The sequence below is a fragment of the Zootoca vivipara genome, chromosome 1 (genome assembly GCF_963506605.1).
Source record: "Zootoca vivipara chromosome 1, rZooViv1.1, whole genome shotgun sequence".
In the NCBI taxonomy this organism is placed as follows: Eukaryota; Metazoa; Chordata; class Lepidosauria; order Squamata; family Lacertidae; genus Zootoca; species Zootoca vivipara.
In genome coordinates this window covers 86,269,374-86,292,220 of record NC_083276.1, presented here as the reverse complement: position 1 = coordinate 86,292,220, position 22,847 = coordinate 86,269,374, and the positions used below count along the sequence as shown (strand labels likewise).

Below are 22,847 nucleotides of genomic sequence, written 5' to 3'. Positions count from 1 at the left end.
ACAGTTTGGGGATGCCTGGCTTAAAGTGTGAATGCATAAGTGTGGGGGGTCCTGGAGAGGAGAGTGCAACTGCTTTGCTCTTCCTCTAGTCCTCCTGCTGCAGCTGTACTGGTGCGAGCTGAGCCATGGTTTGGCTTAACGTGTTGCCTGAACTCAGACTTGTGGTTTGTCTTGCTCCAGACAAATCACAAGTCATAGCCAAGGCTTGTTCTTGGTTTACAGCTCATAGTTTGTCTGGAGTGAGGCAAACCATTAATCCAGATTCAGATGGCATCCTGAGGCAAACCATGGCTTAGCTCACAGAAATGCAGCAGCAGCAGCAGGACTGCAGGAGGAGCAAAACAACGATTGCCTCTTCAGAGTCCTAGTTTGGCTAAGCATTATATGCAAACAGAGTCAGCGTGCCTTTTGATGAGTCACGATCCATCACAACAACATCATCCATCAATCACTGCAGTTCAGGAAGCTGTGCACCTTATGCTGCATTTGAGCCTACTGAATTGGTCTCACTATTCATTTGCAACATATAAATATCACAACTCAACATGCCGAGTTCAAAACATGCCTGTCCTTTGGAAATGTAGCTTATGTTTAATAGATTACTGTGTTTTATTTTTCTGTTGGAAGCCGCCCAGAGTGGCTGGGGAAACCCAGCCAGATGGGCGGGGTATAAATAAAAAATTATTATTATTATTATTATTATTATTATTATTATTATTTAGTTGGTTTTAAACAAGGCCATGTTACTTTAATGTAGAATTAAACACAGGGGCTGCTAGAGCGGTTTTTGAACTGGGCTCAATAAGACTCACTATGCCAAAGTTCATTTTCTGAATCTATTTCGTAAATCATGCCATGTGTAACTGTTTAGCAATTGTTCTTATGAACTTGATACTTGACTACAAGACGGCTTGCATTCTGTTTACAGACCAGAGCAAGCCTCTGCTTGAAATCAGATGAAATGCAGTTGCTAAATAGGTAAGAGACATAGTAGGCTACAAGGAGGTCCGAATAGGAAAGGTTGTGGGAAGCTGAGATTTGCAGGGAGATCATGGACAGGAGGATTAAGAAGCTGCAGAGAAGTAAATGGGAAGACACATGACAAGGAGCAGAACCACTGCACACAAGGCAACGGGATTCCCTTGGGACATCCCCCCTCCTAAATGTTCTTGGCTGCAGCAGAGGCAAATCATATCACTTACCGGGGTTTCTAAGTGCTTCGCAGGACTTTCCTCAGTGGATGGCTGTATAGGAGAGACAGACAGAGAAAGCATGAAGGCTTAGCATAAGTTCAAAGTTCCCCCACTTATTTATAGTACTAAGCTGCACATTCCCAGGCAATGTTCAAAAATTCTACTTCCTTCTCAAAACTGAGGGAAAAGATTCAAGAGGTCCCTGGAAGGTGGGCCAGACTTCTCAGTTTGTGACAAAGTTGAATTTTAATGGGCAGAGAGGAAGTTAATGTTTAGTGCACAACAAATCACTTGGAGAACCATTTTTAAATTGTGATTAACCAGAGAGATCTACATTGCTATGCTAACCGTAAATAAGCATTTTGTCACCGTTCTAATTCTGTGTTTTCTTGTAGCCCAGGGCCTGGCTCAAGACATTTTGCTGCCTGAGGCAAAAGGCAAGGTGGCAAACAGACACCACAATTCCACCTACGGAGAATAACATTCAACATTGGCAAAGGGACGGTGCACCTAGGGGCTGCTGGCTCACTTAGGGGGCACTGGGGGAGACGGCATGGCATGCATATCTCTGCCCACCAATACCTTACTCCCAGTATCTGCTGCCTGAGGTGGTTGCCTCACTCTGCCCAACTGTAGAGCTGGCCCTTTTTAGACTATTCTTAGTCAGCTCCCTTTCCTCCTTCAATGCACCACAATACTGCTTCTTCTCTCTCTGCACAACCATGTCTCCCTTCTGTGTTAAACCTTGCTCCTATACAGCTGCAAATAAAAGTGCAATATACAATGTGACACTAGACGGCGATAGTGAGCCTTATGGAAAATTCAATGTATTGTTAAAAACGCTTTTGAAAAAAAGCATATCCCAAATGGGTTTTTTTTAAATATGTGTGTAGATTCCACCTCTGCCCACTTATTTCAAGTTTTCCCCCTCCCTACCCCCATCATCTTGCACCCTATCTATTTCAATAGCCTCAACCTCATATTTTTCTGCATCTTCATATGTATCACATAGAAGGGTCATAGCCCTTTTAAAAGTCACAAGGAAAATCCACATTTTTATTTGCAAATATTCATTTTTCATATTGCAAATGTTGACGTTGGAGCTAGGCATTGGAGAAGGGGGTTGCCAAAAGAAAAAATATGGGAGTAATAGCTGATGCCAGTTCCCTGAATCACAGCGTTTGGCCAAACAGTCTTGAGTTTTCCTCTACAACCTGCCAATTTTTCTAGGTAACTTACATGTAGTAAGCTCTGTTCTTGAGGGTTGAGTGATTACCATGCGGGCTTTTTCAATTATGGAGCTCATTCTGCATAATTCTATCTCTAGGCAAATCATTTGGGTGGGTTCCCTTCAGACTCTTAGAAGAGAATTTAGGACCATCTAGTTTTAAGATATTTTAGAGATCTCTAAGTGAACCATTTTATTTTATTTTTATTCCTTGAAATTTTATTTGATTCTCCTTGTAATTTGACATATTTTTTACTACAAAAGTTGGCAATAACAGCTGGCTTTTTAGTGAACTTTTTAGTTTTGTTTTAATGTTAATATTTTAAATGGATTTGATTGTGAACCATCTTGAGGACCTTATTGTGCCAAAGCCAGTATACAAATTGAATAAATGGGCAAATTAATAAATTTATCCTTCAAAAAAAAAGGCCTCTGTAGGAAAAACACATTTGCCTTGGTTCCTTGCACAGAACGATGTTAAATGTTCCATACATAATTCAATTAGCAACCTGAGCTTTGATCACACAGAAAAGCAAGGGAGTCCAGTTCATCTCTTGAATCAGCTGTAAAAGCTGGTGCTTCCCCCTCTCCCCTCACCCCATCTCCTTCTGAATTTATGTAAACAGAAGCAGCAAAGCTCACTGCCACTGGAGGTAGATGTGTCTCTGCAAGCCAGCCGTCATGAAACACCATCCATGCCTAAGGCGGTTTGGATGCATACAAGGGACCCCTGTTTTCTGTGGTTTGTGTGTTGTTCTTCCAGAGTACTGGTTAAGATTGCTTTGCTGTAAATATTAAAAATAAGACCTCTAGCATATTAGTCATGGCAGCAGTTCAAGGCAACACTCGGTATCTCAAAGTATCATATGTCGTGTACTAATTATGCATCTTTTTAAAGATATTGCTCATAGCTTTTTTATTGACAAGTTGTTTTGAAGGAGTTCAGGGTTTCCTGCTTAGCTGAACATATATCTTCTGTAGCAAAATCTCCTGATCTGTGTGCATGATTCACATTTCTGAAGAGTATTTTAGCTTACATCTGCAAGAATGCACCAGACTGGCCATATGATTCATGGCCGTCCTCCGTATAATTGAAGTCTTTCTCTTACAAGGAGCAGACCTAATTCAGAGATGAGGAACATCCCATGCCTATTTGACCCAACATGGCCATCTCACATCTCTGTGTAACCAAGGCACTTCCATACAAATGAGAAACAGACAAGAAACACAGCCGCATGGCAGGCCTGGAAGGGAAGGGAACACCCATCTCAGAAGAGGACGAATATTCGCTAAAGGCAACGTGCTTCCTGAGCAACATGGGTTCTGCATGGCTGTTGTTTTAAGGGAAGACATTTCCTTCACCTAGCTTGGGAAGTCTTCGCTGGCAAGGAGGAGATATAAATCTTCCCCATTGGCAACTCCTCGTGCCTACCAGCCAAGGAACTCGGAGCATGCCACATTCTGCATCTGCACAATGGTTCCATTGTGGAGAGTCCTTGGGTTCCTGGCAAATGTACAGGTCTCCTCTTAGGCAGCCCTTCAGGAGAAGGCTGGCTCCTAGCACACCGCACAGCTTCCTTGACAAACCCACAATAACGGTCCCAAGGAGACCAGAGCATGTGCCTTCCACAGATAAACTTCCCTGGCCAGCCTAGGAAGCTCTCTTGGGGACCTATGCATGCCGTGTTTACCATCCAAATATGCCAGTGTGTGCACAGAGATTAATCTGTGTACGGAGATAATAAGCAGCAGACCACTTGTGAAAAGAAACTTGCAGAGCAGCTGGCAGCAAAGGAGCACAGAAGCAGATAGACGAAATGCTCTGTTTTGACGAGGGGGGCTAGATTTGTGAAGAGGCATGTATATGGCTTGGCAGGGATCTGTGCAGGTACCTACATGAGGCCACCTCTAACTGCTCCCTTGGCTTGCTGCCAGTGCATATGGGTGCAACACTGAATAGCCCAAGAAGATAGGGCTCTGTATGCCAGCAAGCCAGTTACCCAAGCAAGTTGCTTTTGGCAAAGGATCACAGGGCATTTGAAGGTCTCCAGACCTTGGTATGCCAGCCAAAGAACAGAGGCGTGCGTATCAAGACTTACCAAATTGGAACAATAACGGGAATCGAGAGCAGAGTTTGGTCTAGCCCTGCCATTTGTAATTCCAGCAAGGGATCATGAGACAGCTGTGTTGTGCTTTATCCCTAGCATCTGATAATCAAAGATATACTGCCTCTGAACACAGATGCTCTGTTTAACTGCTGGAGCTAAGACAAGAGCCATTTATCATTAGGCACAGCTTGTGACTTTCCAAAGGAATGTGGGCGGCTACTGCTGGAGACAGGAATCCACATGTTTTGCCCACCCGTGGCAGTCAATGAAATGATGTGCTCTTCTCCAAAGGGGCAGGGTCCCAGAAGGGGCAGGTGTAGGAATAAGCCCCCATTCTCCCCCCCCCCAGCTCCAAGCTGGAGAGGGTGATGGAGGCTCATCCCAGTTACAGGAAACTTAAAGAGGTGTTCTATACATGTCCATGGCCAAATATGATGAGCCCAGTCCTCTTGCCTAATCAGAGTGGGGCTGGGGGCTTGTCCCTGTTGTGCTCAGCTTCAAAGGTCCTCTGAGCACCTAAGAAGCTCACTCTCCATCCCAGCTAAGAGACTGGGGGGTGGGGGTGGACTGGGAGCTTGTCCCTGTCACACTGAGCTTTATGCTTGACAGAGGTGGGGGAAGGAGGAATACTCACCATGGGAACCATGACAAGAGAATTTGTGGAATTTGATGAGATTATACCGCTGGTGAAGATGGCTGTTTTTATAGTACATCCCTCTTGAATCTACAGGAGCCCCTGATCCAGCAATGCTATATACTAAAACACCATTAGAACTATGGCTGTTAAGAAGAGGCCTGCTGGATCAGGCCAATGGCCCATTGAGTCCAGCATCCTGTTCTCACAGTGGCCAACCAGATGCTTATGGGAAACTCACAAGTGAGAACTGAGCACAACCTCCTGCCCTGTGGTTTCCAGCAACTGGTAACTGATAACAACGCTGAAATCCACCCATCCTTGGCTCAAAATACAAACCCTGCAGACATATAATGCTTGCCTTAAATGCAAAATGAGTATTACAGACTGGGCTCTTTTCATGTGAGCTAAAGCAGAACTCCTCCCTTGCTTGCTCCCATTCCCACTTTGCTGCTGCAGCTGCTCTGGTGACAACAGGAAGGCCTGTTCCCCGCTTCCCGGTACCTGAAAGAAAGGTTGCTATGGCAGCAACTCAGGTGAAAGGGGCTCTGGGAAATATAGTTGGTACTGAGGGGGAAAGGGCATTTCCTAGGCACCCCGGTGCTCAGGAAGCTGTAATAGTAATGTTCATTGTGTAGGAGTACCAGGTGTGTGTGTGTGTGTGACTCACATGACACTGGCAAAGAACTGGCAGATGTTCCACAAGAAAAGGAGGCCAAGTGGGGCAGCGGTTATGGGGCATTTGGAAACTCAGGCAGGGGAAAGAGAATAGGTTTTTCTGCAAGTTCTGCAATGCTCTGTGTTACTGCCACCCCCCAATCTAAAGCAAGCCTGGGGGAGGTTGCCCATTACTAGTCACAGCTTTCGTAACTAGAGAACAAGAAACATCTATGAAAAGGAGGGCAGGGCCTCCTTCCCTTGATACTTGTTTATGTCAGCACAGATGGAACATGCTGACTGTTTTTGCACAGAGAGCTTCTTTTGGAATTCCTTGCTCCTCTTTCACGGCAACTTAGGGCTTTGCAAAGCTTTGATCCAGAGTGCCCTGCTGCCTGTCTCCCTAACAGCTTCTGACTTACCATTAAGAGATTTCCAGGGGAAAGGAAGAGACAAAAATAAAGATTTGGGCAATGGCGACAAAGCCCAAGAACCATCTGCTAGAGCAATTTGTGTTGTGCTGGGAAGGCAATGCCAAGTGCTCCGAGACACAGAAACTGCATACCGTCAGCCATGTCTGGCAGCAGGAGGACCATTCCAAGAAAGGCAAAGGGCATAGGAGAAGCGAGAACTCTGTGCACCTATTGGAGATGTAGACAAATCTTTCAGCTTGCATTTGGTGAGATGCTGTGAGTTTGCAATGGAACCAAATGCCTGATGTCACCCAATGGATAAAATGCTTACATGGCACAAGACTGTAGCCATGCAAGTTGAGAGGTATTGCTAAGGCCAATTATGAAGCCTCTACACTGGGGCTTTGAAAAGGTTGGATAAGTATATCTGCATCTAATCTACATTTTCCCAGGTCCTCAGACTATGTACAGACTGTGCATTCTGCATGACTTTCTTCAGTTACAGAATATGCAAAACAGTGTACCTTAATTCCTTTATGCACTCCTAAAGGTAAAGGTAAAGGGACCCCTGACCATTAGGTCCAGTTGTGACCGACTCTGGGGTTGCGGCACTCATCTCGCATTATTGGCCAAGGGAGCCGGTGTACAGCTTCCAGGTCATGTGGCCAGCATGACAAAGCCACTTCTGGTGAACCAGAGCAGCACACAGAAACGCCGTTTACCTTCCCACCAGAGCGGTACCTATTTATCTACTTGCACTTTGATGTGCTTTCAAACTGCTAGGTGGGCAGGAGCTGGGACCGAGCAATGGGAGCTCACCTCGTCACGGGGATTCGAACCGCCAACCTTCTGATCGGCAAGCCCTAGGCTCTGTGGTTTAACCCACAGCACCACCCGTGTCCCTTATGCACTCCTACTTTAGTGTTAAACTGAAGTTGTCACACCAATCATCCCTCAATTCCTCATCATTTCCTCATCATTTTCCTTACTTCAAAGAAGCCTGATTTTTATTTTTATTTTTATTTTTTCTAAGCAGGTTTGTTCCACAAGAGCGCCAAATCCACTTTAATTGTCTATGCCGAATCTGGAAGCATTGCCCGATTTACTCTTCCTGAGCCAATTGCATACCACCCCTGCAGTTACCAAATTCGTAGCCCACCATCACTGTGATTTTCAGTTTCCCCATTTGGTGAAACTGTCCCTGCCACTAAAGGGTGTGCCTCTTGTTTTAAATGTGAGCACCAAAAAAAGAGAGTTGCATTCGTGGAATGGAAAATGTTAGCCTCTGCAATCCCAAGTAAGAAGAGTAGGAAGATTCCTTTTTGCCGTCAGATTTCTTTTTAAAACTATGGCAGAGAGGTCCTGTTTGCAAGTAGACTTATTGCACAGCTGCTAAGGGGCAGCCCCCAAGCAAGCCTCCTCCTCCCTCCCACCACCCACCACCCTGGGTGAGCCAAGGACACGGTTTCCAACGCTAAACTCTGATTTATTCAGATTTGGCAGAGCCTGGCTGGGGCCCACAATGTGATTGGACCAGCATGTGGGTGGTTTCAATATGCAAGAGTTAACAAACCAATTTGGAGCTTTCACTAAGCCAGCCCCACCCTTCCAGACATAGGAGGGATGGATTCTGCCAGAAGAATCTGCCCTTGCAGGCTGGACACTTTTCCACATGAAAAACAAAACAAACTCCCAAAAAATGAAAGGAAAATCATGTTGAAGTGATGATAAATCAGGCCAATGCTGGAATGTATCATATAAATGATGTTGAGGGCAGCTTTTCAATACAGCAATTCTTTTGTTTGCTTCTGGAGCTCTGATGCACACACAAGGCCAGGGACATTGTTAGCTGGTGCCCTGGGGAACCTGAGACTTGGGGCTTTTACACCATGCCTTGGGTCTTTTGACCCTTTCCCTTGTGCTCTGTTTTTTAAACAAACAAACAAAATGTTTACAGGGTAATTGGATGCACTGCTGAGTTCAGTTTTGATGAGACCCTCAGGATCAGCAATCTTTATTTTCCCAGAGGCATCTATATCAAGTAGCATGTGCAAATTAGTGTGCCTTGGGCCTGTGCCTTGAGTCCTATCCATACGCAATAATGTCTGTCTGCGAGGTTTATTCCCATGACATGGCAATGGACCATTAAGGAGGAATGCTGCCAGGCTGTTCCACTGTTTCAAGAGGCAGCAAAATATTTTTATGGGTGGGGTGGGAACCACCTGGTTAGTGGTATTAAGCAGCCTCCTGAAAAGCATTAGAATTCAGCAACACCACCCCTCTGAAAGACACCAACAAGCTATTTATGTGAGGACAAATGGTCCTACCAAAGGGTGGGTGGGTGGGTGGGTACAGAGCCGATTATTTGGTTCAGTCTACCACCATGTTGCCTATCCAAGAAGTTAACAGTGAAAGCTTGCAATTATGAAATGTAGGGTGACCTGTGACAGGGCCTTCTCAGTTGTGACACCACATATTTGGGGTGCCTTTCCTAGAGATGATCACCGGACCCTGACCCCGATGTCTTTTTATCACCCATTGAAGATGTTTCAGATTTTCTGTTTTAGATTTATGTTTTAACCTGAACAACAAGCAACCATTTTGGATGTAACTATCTTGCCTCCCAAACCATGAGTCAGGAAATAGATTAGCACCCACACACTCCCCCGTTCACCTCTCTCCTCCTTTAACACACTGGCTTTGGCACTGCAATCCTGGTTGGCTTAAACCACTGTTCCCAATCATGTACAAAACAGGGAACTTTGGCTTAACATCAGTTTACTAACCAGAATCGTAAACCACGGTTTGATCCTGATTTAAGTTCCTGGTGGTTAGTAAACCAACATTTAATGGCAGTTCCCCATTTTGGTTCCATTAGGGCAGGGGTGTCAAACTCAAATTCATCGGGGGCCGCATCAGCAGTTTGGTCACCCTCAAAGGGCCGGTTGTATCTGTAGGACTATGTGTCCACTCTTTATTATCATAAATTATTGTCACTGCATTCAATTATTACTGTTTTTTGTAATAATGTAAGTAATAACTAGCTCTGAAAGCAGAAACATAGTCAGAATAATGGCAAGTAGATATTCAAATGTACAATTATTGTACAATTTATTGAAAAATGATTTTTGGTAACTGCACTGGGTGGTGGAGGCTCGCTAGGGTTTCATGCAGGACCTTTGCAGAGCTACTAGTACCTGGAGATGCTGGGGTCCTTCTGCATGCAGGACAGATGTTCTGCCAGTGAGCCACCACCCTTCACCAAAGGGACTGGCTGAGGTTGACTCACTGAAGCTGCTCTCCTGGCTCCAGGGTTTAAGGGCCAGAAGTATAAAGCAGCATCCTATGTTTCTGAGGAGAGGGAGAGGGAGAGGGAGAGGGAGGAAGGGAGGAAGGGAGGAAGGGAGGAAGGGAGGAAGGGAGGAAGGGAGGAAGGAAGGAAGGAAGGAAGGAAGGAAGGAAGGAAGGAAGAAAATAGGGAGTGGGAGGGAGAGAGTAAGGAAGGAAAGAAAGAGGGGAGAGAAAGAAGAGTAGGAAATAAGGAAGAGAATAAAGAAGGAAAGAAAAAGAAAGAGGGAGAGAAGACGGAAAGGGAGAAAGAAGGAAGGAAGTAGAGGGAAAGAAAGAATAAGAATGAGGGAGAGGAAGAAAGTTGGGAAGGAAGGAAGGAAGGAAGGAAGGAAGGAAGGAAGGAAGGAAGGAAGGAAGGAAGGAAGGAAGGAAGGAAGGAAGAAAGAAAGAAAGAAAGAAAAGAGGGAGCAGGAGGGAGAGAGGAAGGAAAGAGGTGAGAGAAAGAAGAGTAGGAAAGAAGGAATAAAGAAGGAAAGAAAAAGAAAGAGGGAGAGAAGACAGAGATAAAGAAGGAAGGAAGGAGAGGGAAAGAAAGAATAAGAACGAGAGAGAGGAAGAAAGAAAGGGAAGGGGGGGGTCGCCGCCTTGATTCAGCGCCAGAAAATAGCGCGAAGGGACCCAGGGGCAAAAAGCATTTCCCCGGCCCCAGCTGTTTGTCGGCGCTTTGTTGGCGCGGCGCTTCAGCAGCAAGGTCCCACTGCTGGGTCCCGCTGGCTGGGGCGCTCGGCGGGCCACATGACGAGGTCTGGCGGGCCGGATTTGGCCCCCGGGCCTTGTGTTTGACACCCGTGCATTAGGGTATTCCCTTTTAAACAGAACAGGACTGAAGTGCAGAATCTAGTGCACAAAGACAGGAACTGAGAGAGTTGCTCTAAGCCTCCTTCTGGGCATCCTTAACCATTGTTTAGAAAGCTGGGTGAATTATCTCCAAACATGTACTATGTCTGTTTTAAATTTTGGGTTTTTTTTCCTTTTTTTGTCCCTCTTCTGTTTTATGTTTTATTGCAGTTTTTTATTGTACTTTAAAAAATTGTACTTTTGCAGTTTTTTTTATTGTACTTTAAAAAATTTGTTAGCTGCTCTGAGAGTCCCTGGAGAGTGGGATACAAATGCTGAGTGTGTGTGTGTGTGTGTGTATGTGTGTGTGTGTGCGCACACACACACACACACACACACACACACACACTGCACACACCCCTGCAAAATCTCATTAACAAATAAAGGCTTTCATAGTACAGAAATGGATAAAAAGATTTTCTTGTTAGCCTATCTAAAAGAGATTCTTCATTTGGGTGTTTAAAGGATAAGGAGATACTATTTACCCTGATGGTTGCAACAAAGAATGTACACAGTAAACAGATACTGTACTAGAGGATGTTTCATGATTACAAGGATGATTTGACAGTCTTTATGGCACTAATATGGGAACAATCCAACATTATATACATGTTTAAGAAGGAAAACAGAGAATTAATTCCAGTTTGGGCAACGAAACATAATTTATTTTAAAAAAGTTATGTGCAGCCCAGTCCTATGCATGTTTACTCAGCAGGAAGCCCAGTAAACAATATGCAATCAGAATCATTTGATATGGAAAATATGCTTGCTTGCACTGTCTAGTCCCACCCCTTTATCTGTTTGCCATATATTTTTATAACATCCAGAAAATCAATTTAAAACAAATAACATCAAATACATTAACCATGTGCATGTGTGACAGAGGGGGGTGGTGGTAGAGCTGTCCCTCCTGTGTATTTTGAACTCCACCTCACTTCACCTTACTTGGGGCACATTTTACAGAGCTGAAGCACATCAGCTCATTGTAAATTTGCAGACCCTCCAATTGCCCATCCTTCTGCAGTCCATGTACCATACAAATAAATGCCTTTGTGCAAATAAATGCAGAGAGGGCAGAAAGCAACAGCCAAAGGAGGAGGAGAAACAGGTCACTTACCAGCTCATGATTGCCAGCAGGCATGCAAGGCGTGGCAGCCTAAAGGGCAGAACACAAAAGAGAGCAGTGTTAGAATCCTTGCACTTGCAATACAAAGAGAAGAGAAAAGACAGCATTATGAGCATTACTATCTGTACAATGTAACCACCTCCGTCCCACCATCCAAGAGTAGTCCCACCAATACTGAGCGGCTCCACCTGTATTGGGAAACTGCTCCCTTCCCACTAAGTAACCAAGGATTTAGCCAGGTCTCTGAGTAGTTGCTTGGGACAGAAACTTCAAGACCCTACCGTAAGAACTCATATAAATCTGCTTCCAGGACAACTGCCCAGGAGTGAAAATTCTTACTGAAGCTGCAGCCTAGGAAGGATGCACACGCTCTGGACTATTCCAAGCTGCCACTGAGAGAAGATGAAGAGGACAACCAAGACCTGCCACGTGGATGGTTTTTGCATTATGAAGCAAAATGTGATTGGCAGGGAACGGGATTACATGACGAAGGGGTTCTGTACTACTGAATCTCCTTTTAAACTTGTTTTGGGTTGTTTGTTTTTGTTTATAATCTGAAAAAAAGGATGCTTGCCAAAGGACGAACCAACTGCAGCTGAAGAATGAATGTACTCCTCACAAGTCAACAAAGAAACCCTGGTTCGCTGCTCTGGTTCGCCAGAAGTGGCTTTGTCATGCTGGCCACATGATCTGGAAGCTGTACGCAGGCTCCCTCGGCCAGTAAAGTGAGATGAGCGCTGCAACCCCAGAGTCGCCCGCAACTGCACCTAATGGTCAGGGGTCCCTTTACCACCTACAAATGGCCACAGCTTGAGTCAGCATTGAGATTGCAGCTGCACAAGTTCACAACTGAAGTCTTTTATGGCAAGGATGGAGGGGGCAAAATCTGTGGACCTTCAGATGCTGCTGGACTCCCAACTCCCATCAGTCCTATCCAGCATGGCCAATGGCCAGGGATCATGACAGCCGCTGTAGTCTAGTAACATTTGGAGGGCCACAGATTCATGATCTCTGCTTTATAGAATCGATTCAGCCTGCTTCTGCATGGAGAGAAATCCAGGTTGAAATCCCAAATTTGGAATTAAAATATAAAACTGATTTCCTCACTAGGCTTCTGCACATATACACTGTGGGGCATTAGTTAAGAGCTGTTTTACGTCATGGATCAATGTAGTAATACAAATATTGCCAGATCAACATTTAAGAAGAGGCTACTGCAGACTTGCCATCTCTGTTCCATGTAGAGTTTAGTCCACAGAACTGTTCTGGAAAAAGTTGGGGAGGAACCAAACAAACAAACCCTCTACTCTATTTGTCTTTAATGTTCTGAAGAGGCAGTCTCTCTTACAACCACGGGCACGCAATAACAGAGAACAGGAAAACAAGAATGGGTAGATAATGGAACAGTCACACTGGATCCCACCAGTCCTGCAAATGTGGGTAGCAGATTTTCTTACTGACCACAGACATCAAGTAGCCTAAATTGTGGTCTGCTTTTGAATAAAATGTATTTGCTATCCATATGTTCCATGTAACACCTCAAAGCTAGTGAATGAGCCTGACATGAGCCGTATCAACTTTCAGGTTACTTCGGGAATAACGAGATTTAAAATACATTACTTTTAAATGGGGGCTTCTTTATTTGCTTTCTCAGTTTTGAAGCAATTGATAGCCCTTACCCTACTCCTGGATAACCATTAACTTTGAGTTTGATGTAAGGGGGGGGCAACATTGGACTCCAGAATCTTCATTATCTTCATTATTACCATAGTTACCATTAAAATTACCATCATCATAGCCTCATTATTGTTCTTATTCTCATTAACAGTGTTTTAGTGTACAAAATGCTTCACACTTCTTACCACATTTCTCCCTCACAACAATCCTGCACTGTGACTTTCCCATGGCCACCATCTAGGTGAGCAGAAGATTCACATTCTAACCAGACCCTTTGATTCACTGTGCCATGCAGGGCCTCTTTTTTTCTGAGGGGGAGGGAGAAACAACTGCTTGTAAAAGCCATCATAAAAATCAAGAAAGTTGGCCACAACCAGAAGAACTTCATATCCACTTAATTAAACCCCCATGTTACGGAATATTTGTAGAAGAACAAAAGGGGATGGGGAGAAAAAGAGTTTTTCCACAGATGCCAAGTAAACACCCAGTCCAGCCAAGCTACAGTTCCAATCATTTCCAGAGGCGATTGCAATTGGCCTTTTGGCCTTTGTGAGTTGTTCTTTGTGCCAACTCTTTCTTGTATTCTTTTCTTGTAGTGGAGAGAGGAATAGCTCAGTCACTAGGCCACGAGACTCTTCATCTCAGGTTTGTGGGTTCAAGCTGCATGTTGGGCAAAAGATTCCTACATTGCAGAGGCCTGGGCTAGATGGCCTTCGTGGTCCCTTCCAACTCCACAATTTTATGATTCTATGAACCCTTGCAAACAGAGGGGACTAGTGACAATATTGACTTCCAAACAGCAGAGGGCATCAACAGATTGGAACTGTGAGAGCCCACAGGAGCCTGTCACATTCTTCAATATTTTTTCCAGGCTGTGCCCTCCATCCTCACAGAAACAAGCAGGTTCATTTTCTGGATAAAAGGCAATTAGAATTAAACACTCTTGACATACACAGTCTGGCAAGCAAATATTCTTTGAACATTTCAGCAGGCAGCACGCTAACTTGGCTGATTTGGCAGTAAGCTGCTAGACTGGATTTGAGTTGGGTCCAGTCTGTTTCTGCGTATTATAATTATTCTCCCCACATTCCCCCCACTATACATGGTTGTTCACTCTGCCAGAGTAACTGTCCCACGTCCTAAGCCTTCCAAGACACACTGTAAGGTCTACTCAGCAGGAAGTCTCTTCCAGAATTTCCAGCGAATTGCACTGTTGACCCAACCTATAATTTGCAGGAAAAAACTTGTGGCTAAGAACTATTTTTGGCTGAGCAATGTGAGTCCCTGGCAACCAATGTGATGATGTTTCACTCTTTGTCCTGTAATGCAATCACTTTTTAAAGTAACCAACAAAAGGATTCCTAAATGGTGGGGGGTGCTCTCTAGGACCTTCCTGAGCAGAATCCTCAGTACAGTTTTCTTGAAAGCAGAGCAAAGCTGGAAAATCAAAGCTGTGTTTCTTGAAATTGGGTCCATAGGAATGCAGTAGCCAGGAAGGATGCCAAGGAACACAAGCAGTTAACCATTTCAGCTGCACCTTGTTATCTACTGCTTGGCTGCATTGAAAACACAACCCAGAGCAGAGAGGTTACTGTCACAGAAAACAAAGTCCGAGTGATCTCCCTGTTATATATAGACAGGGAAGATGCATGCAAGACGGCAGGTGCAGAAGTGTAAATATCTGATTAGGTAATCAGAAATAAGTGATTTTACTTAAATCTCTGCCATCAGTTCATAACCATCTCTTCATTGACAACACAACTTTACACCAACCAGACTTGACACAAAGAGTCTCTCTCCTATTGATTTCAATTGGAGAGGGGATATCCTGAAAAAATAGCTACTACCAAGTCAGTGACTGCCCTGCACACATTGCCATGACACACCACAGGTTATGTTGTGATTCAGGGGTCACCCACATGGCACTCATAGATACACATGTATTTGAAGATGCTTTGCTTGGTGCCTGCAGGGTCCCCTCTTTGAAATTCAGCTTGAAAGAAGCATTCTGTGGTAGCCAATGGTTGTGGGTCTGCGCTTGGTTGTGGGAGATGTGGTGCCCCCTACAGTTTTTGCGGTTCGCAAGTGTGCCGGGGCCCAAAAAACATCAGGTAGCTCAACTCAGGTCAATCCACAACTACAGCACACCACCACTAGGATATAAGCCACACCCAGGGAGACCATTGCAGAGTCCTATTGTGCATCCTGCTTCATGGATATTGTTCTCCACCTGTTCATTCTTTTCCCTGTTCGTCTCTCTTTGCTCTCAAGCAGGCACAAGAACAATCCCACATCCTGTCCTGTGCTAACCAAGAGAGGGGACCACCCCATGACCAAAAGCAGCAATCGGGACACTACTGCCTGGTTCCTTCATTACTCGTTCAAGGCAGGCGCTTGTACTGTATGTCTCTCCAGTCATGGAGAAACATCCCGAACCAGCAATCTGCACTGAGGGATCACAAAAGCTGCCCAGTGTATCCTGCGCAACTATGCAAGGGACCATTTGTGGGTGGATCATGTCCTCAGTGGTGAACCACCACTACATTATCGACACAGCAAAAGCATGTCTGGGCAGCTAACGTGAATAAGTGGATGGTGACTCTGGAATATCACACGGTTCCCTTTGGCCAAGAGAGAAATCTGAGGTCTGGAAGTAGCCGGTGAAACAAAGCACGAAGCAGAATAACAAAAACTATAATAGAGGTTTCCTACTTCGCTGGATAAGCAGAGCCTCCTGGCCTCAGTGCAAGGATGTTAGAGATGCTGTTCGTAGCCAGTTAGACAATAATTAGCCAACAGCGCTGAAAACACATTGCAAAGAATGTTCACCCCTCGTTCTGATGCTTCAAAACTATTTGCTGCACGCACGCCCCCCCCCCGGCAAAAAAATGCCTCAGTCAATTCACCAAGTGACCAAACAAAGCTCATAAGAAAATGTTTGCTCTCCCCTTTTGCATGTCGCGCCCTGCCCGTCAGACGCACATTCCTGCATTATCATCCTACCAACAGCGGAGAAGAGGGTTTTTTGCACTCCTAATTATTTGATCTGTCTTCCCACCCAAGGGCTCCCTTCAGCATTACTGTTCCCCAGCCAGCACTGAACACATTCCAGGGACTGTGTTTGTGTTCTCTCCTCTGTTTTGTTATGGGCTGAGTGGTTGTGGCTTTATATATATATATATATATTCTAATGGAGAAATGCTACCATAAAAGGACCTTCTCCTAGCCTTCAGGGCTGGCCCTGATCCACTAAGCACAAGGAATGTTCTGCTTTGGCCCACTTGTGAGTTACAAGCAGGGAGAGATTTTGGCTCAAGGAAGATATTATGTTTACACAGCATCTCCAGAGAGGGCCAATATTTCAGAAGCACCCTCTTGAGCTCCTGTAGCACACCTGCAGCAAGCTCATTCATCAGTTCAAAGGGTTGCCTTCTTCAACCACACAATGATTTGTTCCATCAAACTGTGGTCTAGCCATGCGGGGGTGTAAGTCTGATCAGCAACAGGTTCAGGACAGACAAAACAAAATACGTCTTCACACGATGCATAATTAACGTTTGGAATTCAGTAGCTCAAGGTGTGCCTTAAATGGCTTTTTTTTAAAAAATGATGATGATGTATCCATGGAAGATAAATCTATGAACTGTCATTAGCCATGATAGCAAAATAGCAAAATAGAATCTTAATGTTCAGAGTCAGTGCATAGGAATTCGTTCATTATTATTATTATTATTTTCAAAATCTAGTCTGGCCCACCACATGGTCTGAGGGTTTTCGGCCCACGGCTGAAAAAGGTTGCTGACCCCTGGTTTAGAGAAATAGAATACAGTGCACAGTGAGACAATCTCTCTTGTTGTGCACCATGGAACACTTACTAAATTCTGCAGTGTTACTAAGTTCTGCTCTATAGAACCCTATATAATGGATAATGCTACTTTTAAACAAGGAGCATCCCTTTTTATATGCAAAGGATATCTGGTAACCATACCACCAAATCAATCAATTCCATCGACATATGAATTGAGACTTGGGCCTGAAAGAGGGTGGGTTATTTGGGGGGGGGGTGAGTAGGAACCCAATTCATCTGGACAGTTTTTTGGAATACTGTATAGTTTTTTAAACATACACACAATAGCAGATCATGTGCAAACCATGTGCACAGACACAAGGAAAGCTTGGCATTTGTCCATGGGGAATGTGGTATATGCATGCAATAAGTGCCTTTTAAGGGCTTTGCTTCCCCAGCCTTTTTCTAGCCTTAGATTGAAATCTCCTGTCAACAAGGAACTTCAGCCCTGAAGATTCCACAAGAAATAATTAGAATTAAAAGGATTTGATTGCTGCTGTTTTTTAAAACACTCATTCATTGTACCTTTGCCTGTTTGTTTGCCACTTCTGTGTTTTCTGCTTCAGCGATTGTAGATTAAGAACACATTTGTTTTGTGTTTTTGTGCATTTAGGGTTCAGCAAGCTCTTGATGGCACTTGTGGTTGGCACACAAATGTCACGTATGCCATGGCAGTGGAAAATAAAACTCTGCTCAGATGTTCATCAAGGGTGGAAAGTCAACACTGTCGAAATGAATTGATGAGATGTGAACAGAGGATGGTGCTAGACAAGAATCCAAAAGCACAAGGATAAATCCCAAATACCTATCTATATGTTCATTTCATGGCAAGAAAATAAACTTAAATATTACAGTGAAGCTCCCCAAAAGGATTCTTCCTCCACGGCATGCCTACTATTACACTACAAAACAGAGAACGGCCATAGTTCAATAGCACAAGTCCATCACTGTATGGCTTCCCCCAATGATATTCCCTCTCATTCAGAAGGGAATTTTAACACTCCACAATGAAGAACAAGGGGCAACAAGGGAGACTCACTGAAAATGCACAGGTGACATACCAGCCAACTAAACTCTAGTCAAAAGTGCATGCAAGACAAACATGTGATTCATTGGTTTGTGATTATTATTATTTTTGCCTAACATCTAACAGGTGACATCTACATACACTCTCCACCTCCAATACCATATTGTCCCTAATTGTCCCCAATTATTCAGCATCTCCAGTTTACAGACGTCAGTCCAGCAGTAATGGACTTTATTATTTATGACTCTGGTAATTACTATTTAAGACCTATGAATCCCGAGAGAAGGCAGGAGAGGAGAGACCAAGACCAGGGAGCTTCTAAAGAGACAATCAATGCACCCAAGTGAAGTCTTCAGGCTGTTTAAGAGCTATGAGTGGTAATCAACTATGTTTTACTCAAAGCAGACCCAGTGCAAGTAATGAGCATAACTTTGTTAAGTCCCCCCCCATTACTTTCAATGGGTCTACTCTGAGTAAAGGTTTGTTGCCTACTACCCTGTGTGTCTTGAGGGAAGGCAGAAGTACAGAGGCAGCTTGTGCTAATGGCTCCTTGAGGGGACCATCAGTTTGTCTGAAAGAACTCAGTTGTTTTACATTTTGCAGTATTTGTTTGCAGTATTTCACACCTGTTTTGGGTGTCTTGACAGCAATGTAGTATATAAATATAATAGATTACTCCAAGTTATTACTCTGTACCCTATTGCTATTTCCTTCTGCAGTGTGCTGGTAACACACTGAAATAATAATAATAATAATAATAATAATAATAATAATAATAAATAAATAATAATAATAATTTATTATTTATACCCCGCCCATCTGGCTGGGTTTCCCCAGCCACTCTGGGCAGCTTCCAACCAAATATTAAAAACAATACAGCATCAAACATTAAAAACTTCCCTAAACAGCCTTCAGTTGTCTTTTAAAAGTAAAATAGTTGCTTATTGCCTTGACATCTGTTGGGAGGGCGCTCCACAGGGCAGGCGCCACTGCCAAGAAGGCCCTCTGCCTGGTTCCCTGTAACCTCACTTCTCACAGCGAGGGAACTGCCAGAAGGTCAGAAGGTCCTCAGCACTGGACCTCAGTGGCCGGGCTGGACAATGAGGGTGGAGACGCTCCTTCAGGTATACAGGACCGAGGCCGGTCTAATGAAGATAACGTCATTAGAAAATACTGAATATTTAGCGTTCTTACAATAATGGGTCCAGCCTATAGAATAAGTACCATTCCCTGCTTGTGATTCCACAATAAATAATACAAGGTAAAAATCACTACTGGAATGATGCCTTCAAGATTTCTGGAAGCTAAATTCGCAAGGAGGTTATCTAAATCTAATGTTTGTTAATGTCATGCACGCTTGCCTAAGTACTATGACCCCTGGAACCATAGTACTTAAGCAAGCTCTCCTGAAGCCTCTACCAGTCTGTCTCCATCCAATAAGGATCATGAAGCCTCTTTATGTGTTTAAGGAGGAGACCACAGGTTGCTAACATGGACATCCCTGTTCTGCCCACTTCAATGAAGGAACTGACTGCTGGCCACTGAGGGGAAGGGCACTCACTTTGATCATGACCACCCCTTAGCCATCTGCTGTGTTTTTCTGTGTTTCCCTATCTTAGTAATGGCCCCAGAAATCTTCAAATAAAAACTCCCCGTAATCTGCACTTCACCAAAGCTCTCCGGTGTCTGCGGCACTTCTGATTGTTGGCGCAGCATGAAAGCCATTGCGCACATGGAATCCATCAGCCTGCAAGCCAGACACAGAGCAGTGTTGATAGCACACCAGGCTCATGTTCCAGGACTGAATTTATGCAGCAGGAGAAGCGATGGAAAAGATTGGCACATGCAATCCAAGCTCAAGTAATGAAGTAGGTACATTGAGTGGCACCAGATATTTGGGGGAAGGGATTGTGAAGCACAACACAAATATTCTGCCCTGCACAGGAGCAGTTGTTCCACGGCAGAGGTAGGTTGTGAATTTCAGATATTTTAAAGTAAGAATGCTCACAAATATCATCTGGACCAGGGGTCAGCAAACTTCTTCTGCAGGGGGCCGGTCCACTGTCCCTCAGACCTTGTGGGGGGCCGGACGATAGTTTGAAGGGGGGGGAATGAACACATTCCTATGCCCCACAAATAACCCAGAGCTGCATTTTAAATAAAAGGACACATTCTACTCATGTAAAAACACACTGATTCCCAGACCGTCCGTCCACGGGCCGGATTTAGAAGGCGATTGGGCCAGATCCGGCCCCCGGGCCTTAGTTTGTCTACCCATGATCTGGACGAATGTTTCATCTTGCATGATCCAGTATTTTTTGCTACAGTAGGCAAAACAGCAGTTCTTTTCCAATCATATGCACAACATTTCTGTCCTGCTTTATTTAGTGGACACATTTATGCCAGATTATCTTCTGCCTTTGAGGGTGGGGGAGAGTTTGGATGCCCCCAGATGGAGATGTACTGTGGATTTCTTTCACACCATTTGCATGATGTCATCCTCATCAAAATGTCTTTTTATATTTTATCTGGCTTAATAAGAGCATCCCCAGCCACCACTGATGTGGATGCTTGTTAGTGCATTTTAAATTTTTTGGTGGGTGGCTATGTAGTGATGCTTTGGTGGGTGGTTCCTATTGCCACAACTCTTATGTGTGCTTGCTCCTCCCATATGCACATCCTAGCCATTTTGTTCTGGCAGCCCAAATGATAAGAGCATGCCTGCTTCCACTGATTACCCTATGCTGAAAGCACCTCCAAATTTCAACACCTCTGGAGGAACTGTTCCCTCAAGATCTCAACACGTCTGGGGAAATACTCTGGAGAGTGCAGTTGCAGTATGTGCACTGGGATTTTAAAAATAAAATAAAAAATACGGAGGACTTGCGCAAGACCTGTTTATCAGAATTTTGGTGTCGTTAAGTATCCAGTCACTTTCATGTCTGGAATGTGGAAACTGAGCAGTACAACCTGCTCAAAAGGAATAGAACAAACAGGAAGGGAGGAGAAGGCACATTCTGTATGTAAAGTATATGTACACTTGTGAAAAGATCAATACCTGGAGTGTGGAAGGCAGATTGAAAACAAATGAGTAAAAATTGTAGGAGAGAGAAACAACAGGGACTTGTTTGCTCTCAGACTCATTCATGCTTCCTATGGGGATTTTATCTATATCTATCTATATCTATCTATATCTATATCTATATGCCCAGAATGGGGAAAGGTAGCAGAGGTTGAGGGAGTAGTGACTGAGAGGAGGGGCCAAGAAACATAGCATGGAAACTGAGTGTTCAGAAGCTACACACGATCACACACTCTTGATTCTAGGAGCACAACTACCTACCCCACACTCTCCTAGCGCCTTATAAAGCCTTGAAGACGTGCTCTCTTGCAGTGGAGGGGGGGGGTGCAGTGCTGATGGAAAGCAGGCTGCATGTGGCTCCCAGGAACATCCCCTGCCAAAGTGCCGGGCAGAGGCACGGTGCTGAGATATCGTGCCATAACTCATCTGGTTTGGAAGCGCTGCCCATTCTCATCCATCAAGCTTCCTGTAACTCTTACCCTCCTTTGCTCCATGCCATTCCTGGAAAGCCGATCTCAGCTCTGCTCCATTTGTTCTCGACTGCTGATTCCTTCCCTTATATAGATTCTTTTTTTCCCCCTTTAGTGCTGGGAGGGGAAGGAAAGAAATGCACGGGAAATAACGTTCCTGTGCGGAGGAGGTCACTGGATGATGCCATCACCTGACTATTTGAAGTTGTTCAGCTGGGAATGCTTTGGGAATGAACACGCAGCTGGATGAGGGCATGGTAACTGCTGCTTGTTTGTTTGCTGAGAAGCACTCTGTGTGGAGCCAACAGGCACGTGAGTCCCTGTGCGCAGCATTAGTGAAATCTGGCATCCACGTCTTCCAACGGGTATTGGCAGCAGTGGGAAGGAAGGCTGCAAAAACAAGGTCCTGGAAAGCCTGCCTTCGAGTCCAGCGTGTAAAAAGAACACACCCAAGTGAAAATCGCTAGCGTTTGCTTTGGGGTGCCCAACTTCTGGTATGCATGAAGACAGACATGGATCCCACTGAGATCTCTCTCTTTCCGTCTCATACATACACAAACATGCACGCCCCAAAGATCAACCCTAAGGCATGTTTAGCCCAATATCTTTGTTTTCCACAGTGACTATCAAGATGGTTGAAATTGCTTTATGTTCCATATATGTAACCACAAACTGGCCAGGTGGGCAACTGACTGAGTTACAATGGGTTGCTGAGTATTCATCTTTCTTGTAAACTACAATTTTATGCATTTGGGGGTTTTTTGAGGGTGGACAAGGATTGCTAACGTATCACTGAATGCAATGGATATTACATGTGCATGTTAAGTCTTTTAATGAGACTTGGGAATGTGTTATCTAAATATTCAGTAGATAAAGCTTGCAGTTTCGGAGGAGACAAACATTTTTCAGCAAGAAAGTGGGTGGATCAGGGGACCAACAAGAGAACATGTTCATGTAAATACAAAAAAAGGTGTTGCAGATTATTACTAGTGTTTCTAGAAATGTGCCTTTGCTTCTGCTTCAGTCAGAACTCAGCGAAAGAAGTAGAACAGCCTTGAGCAATGGCCAACCGAGTTATACAGGCAGATTCCTTCATGATGGATTAGGACTGGGAGTGTGGGCAGATGAGTGGGAGCTGTTTTATATGACCCTTGCCCATAGTTCCCTCCTCTGCTTCAGGAAGCTCCTCTGGTTTGA

The 22,847-nt window shown here is 44.5% G+C and overlaps 1 protein-coding gene across 10 annotated transcripts in view; it reads right to left on the bottom strand.

Moving 5' to 3' along the window:
* TNS1 (tensin 1) overlaps positions 1-22,847 on the bottom strand; it is a 183,103-nt gene that overhangs the window by 125,581 nt on the left and 34,675 nt on the right. For 9 of the 10 annotated variants that reach the window (XM_060278387.1, XM_035128113.2, XM_060278394.1 and 6 more), the window contains exons 2-3: positions 11,539-11,577; positions 1,203-1,244 (exon numbers count right to left, since the gene is read on the bottom strand). In XM_060278387.1, the coding sequence (XP_060134370.1) occupies positions 1,203-1,244; positions 11,539-11,577 (81 nt within the window). The remainder of the gene's footprint in view (positions 1-1,202; positions 1,245-11,538; positions 11,578-22,847) is intronic. The other variant, XM_060278393.1, reaches the window with a different exon arrangement.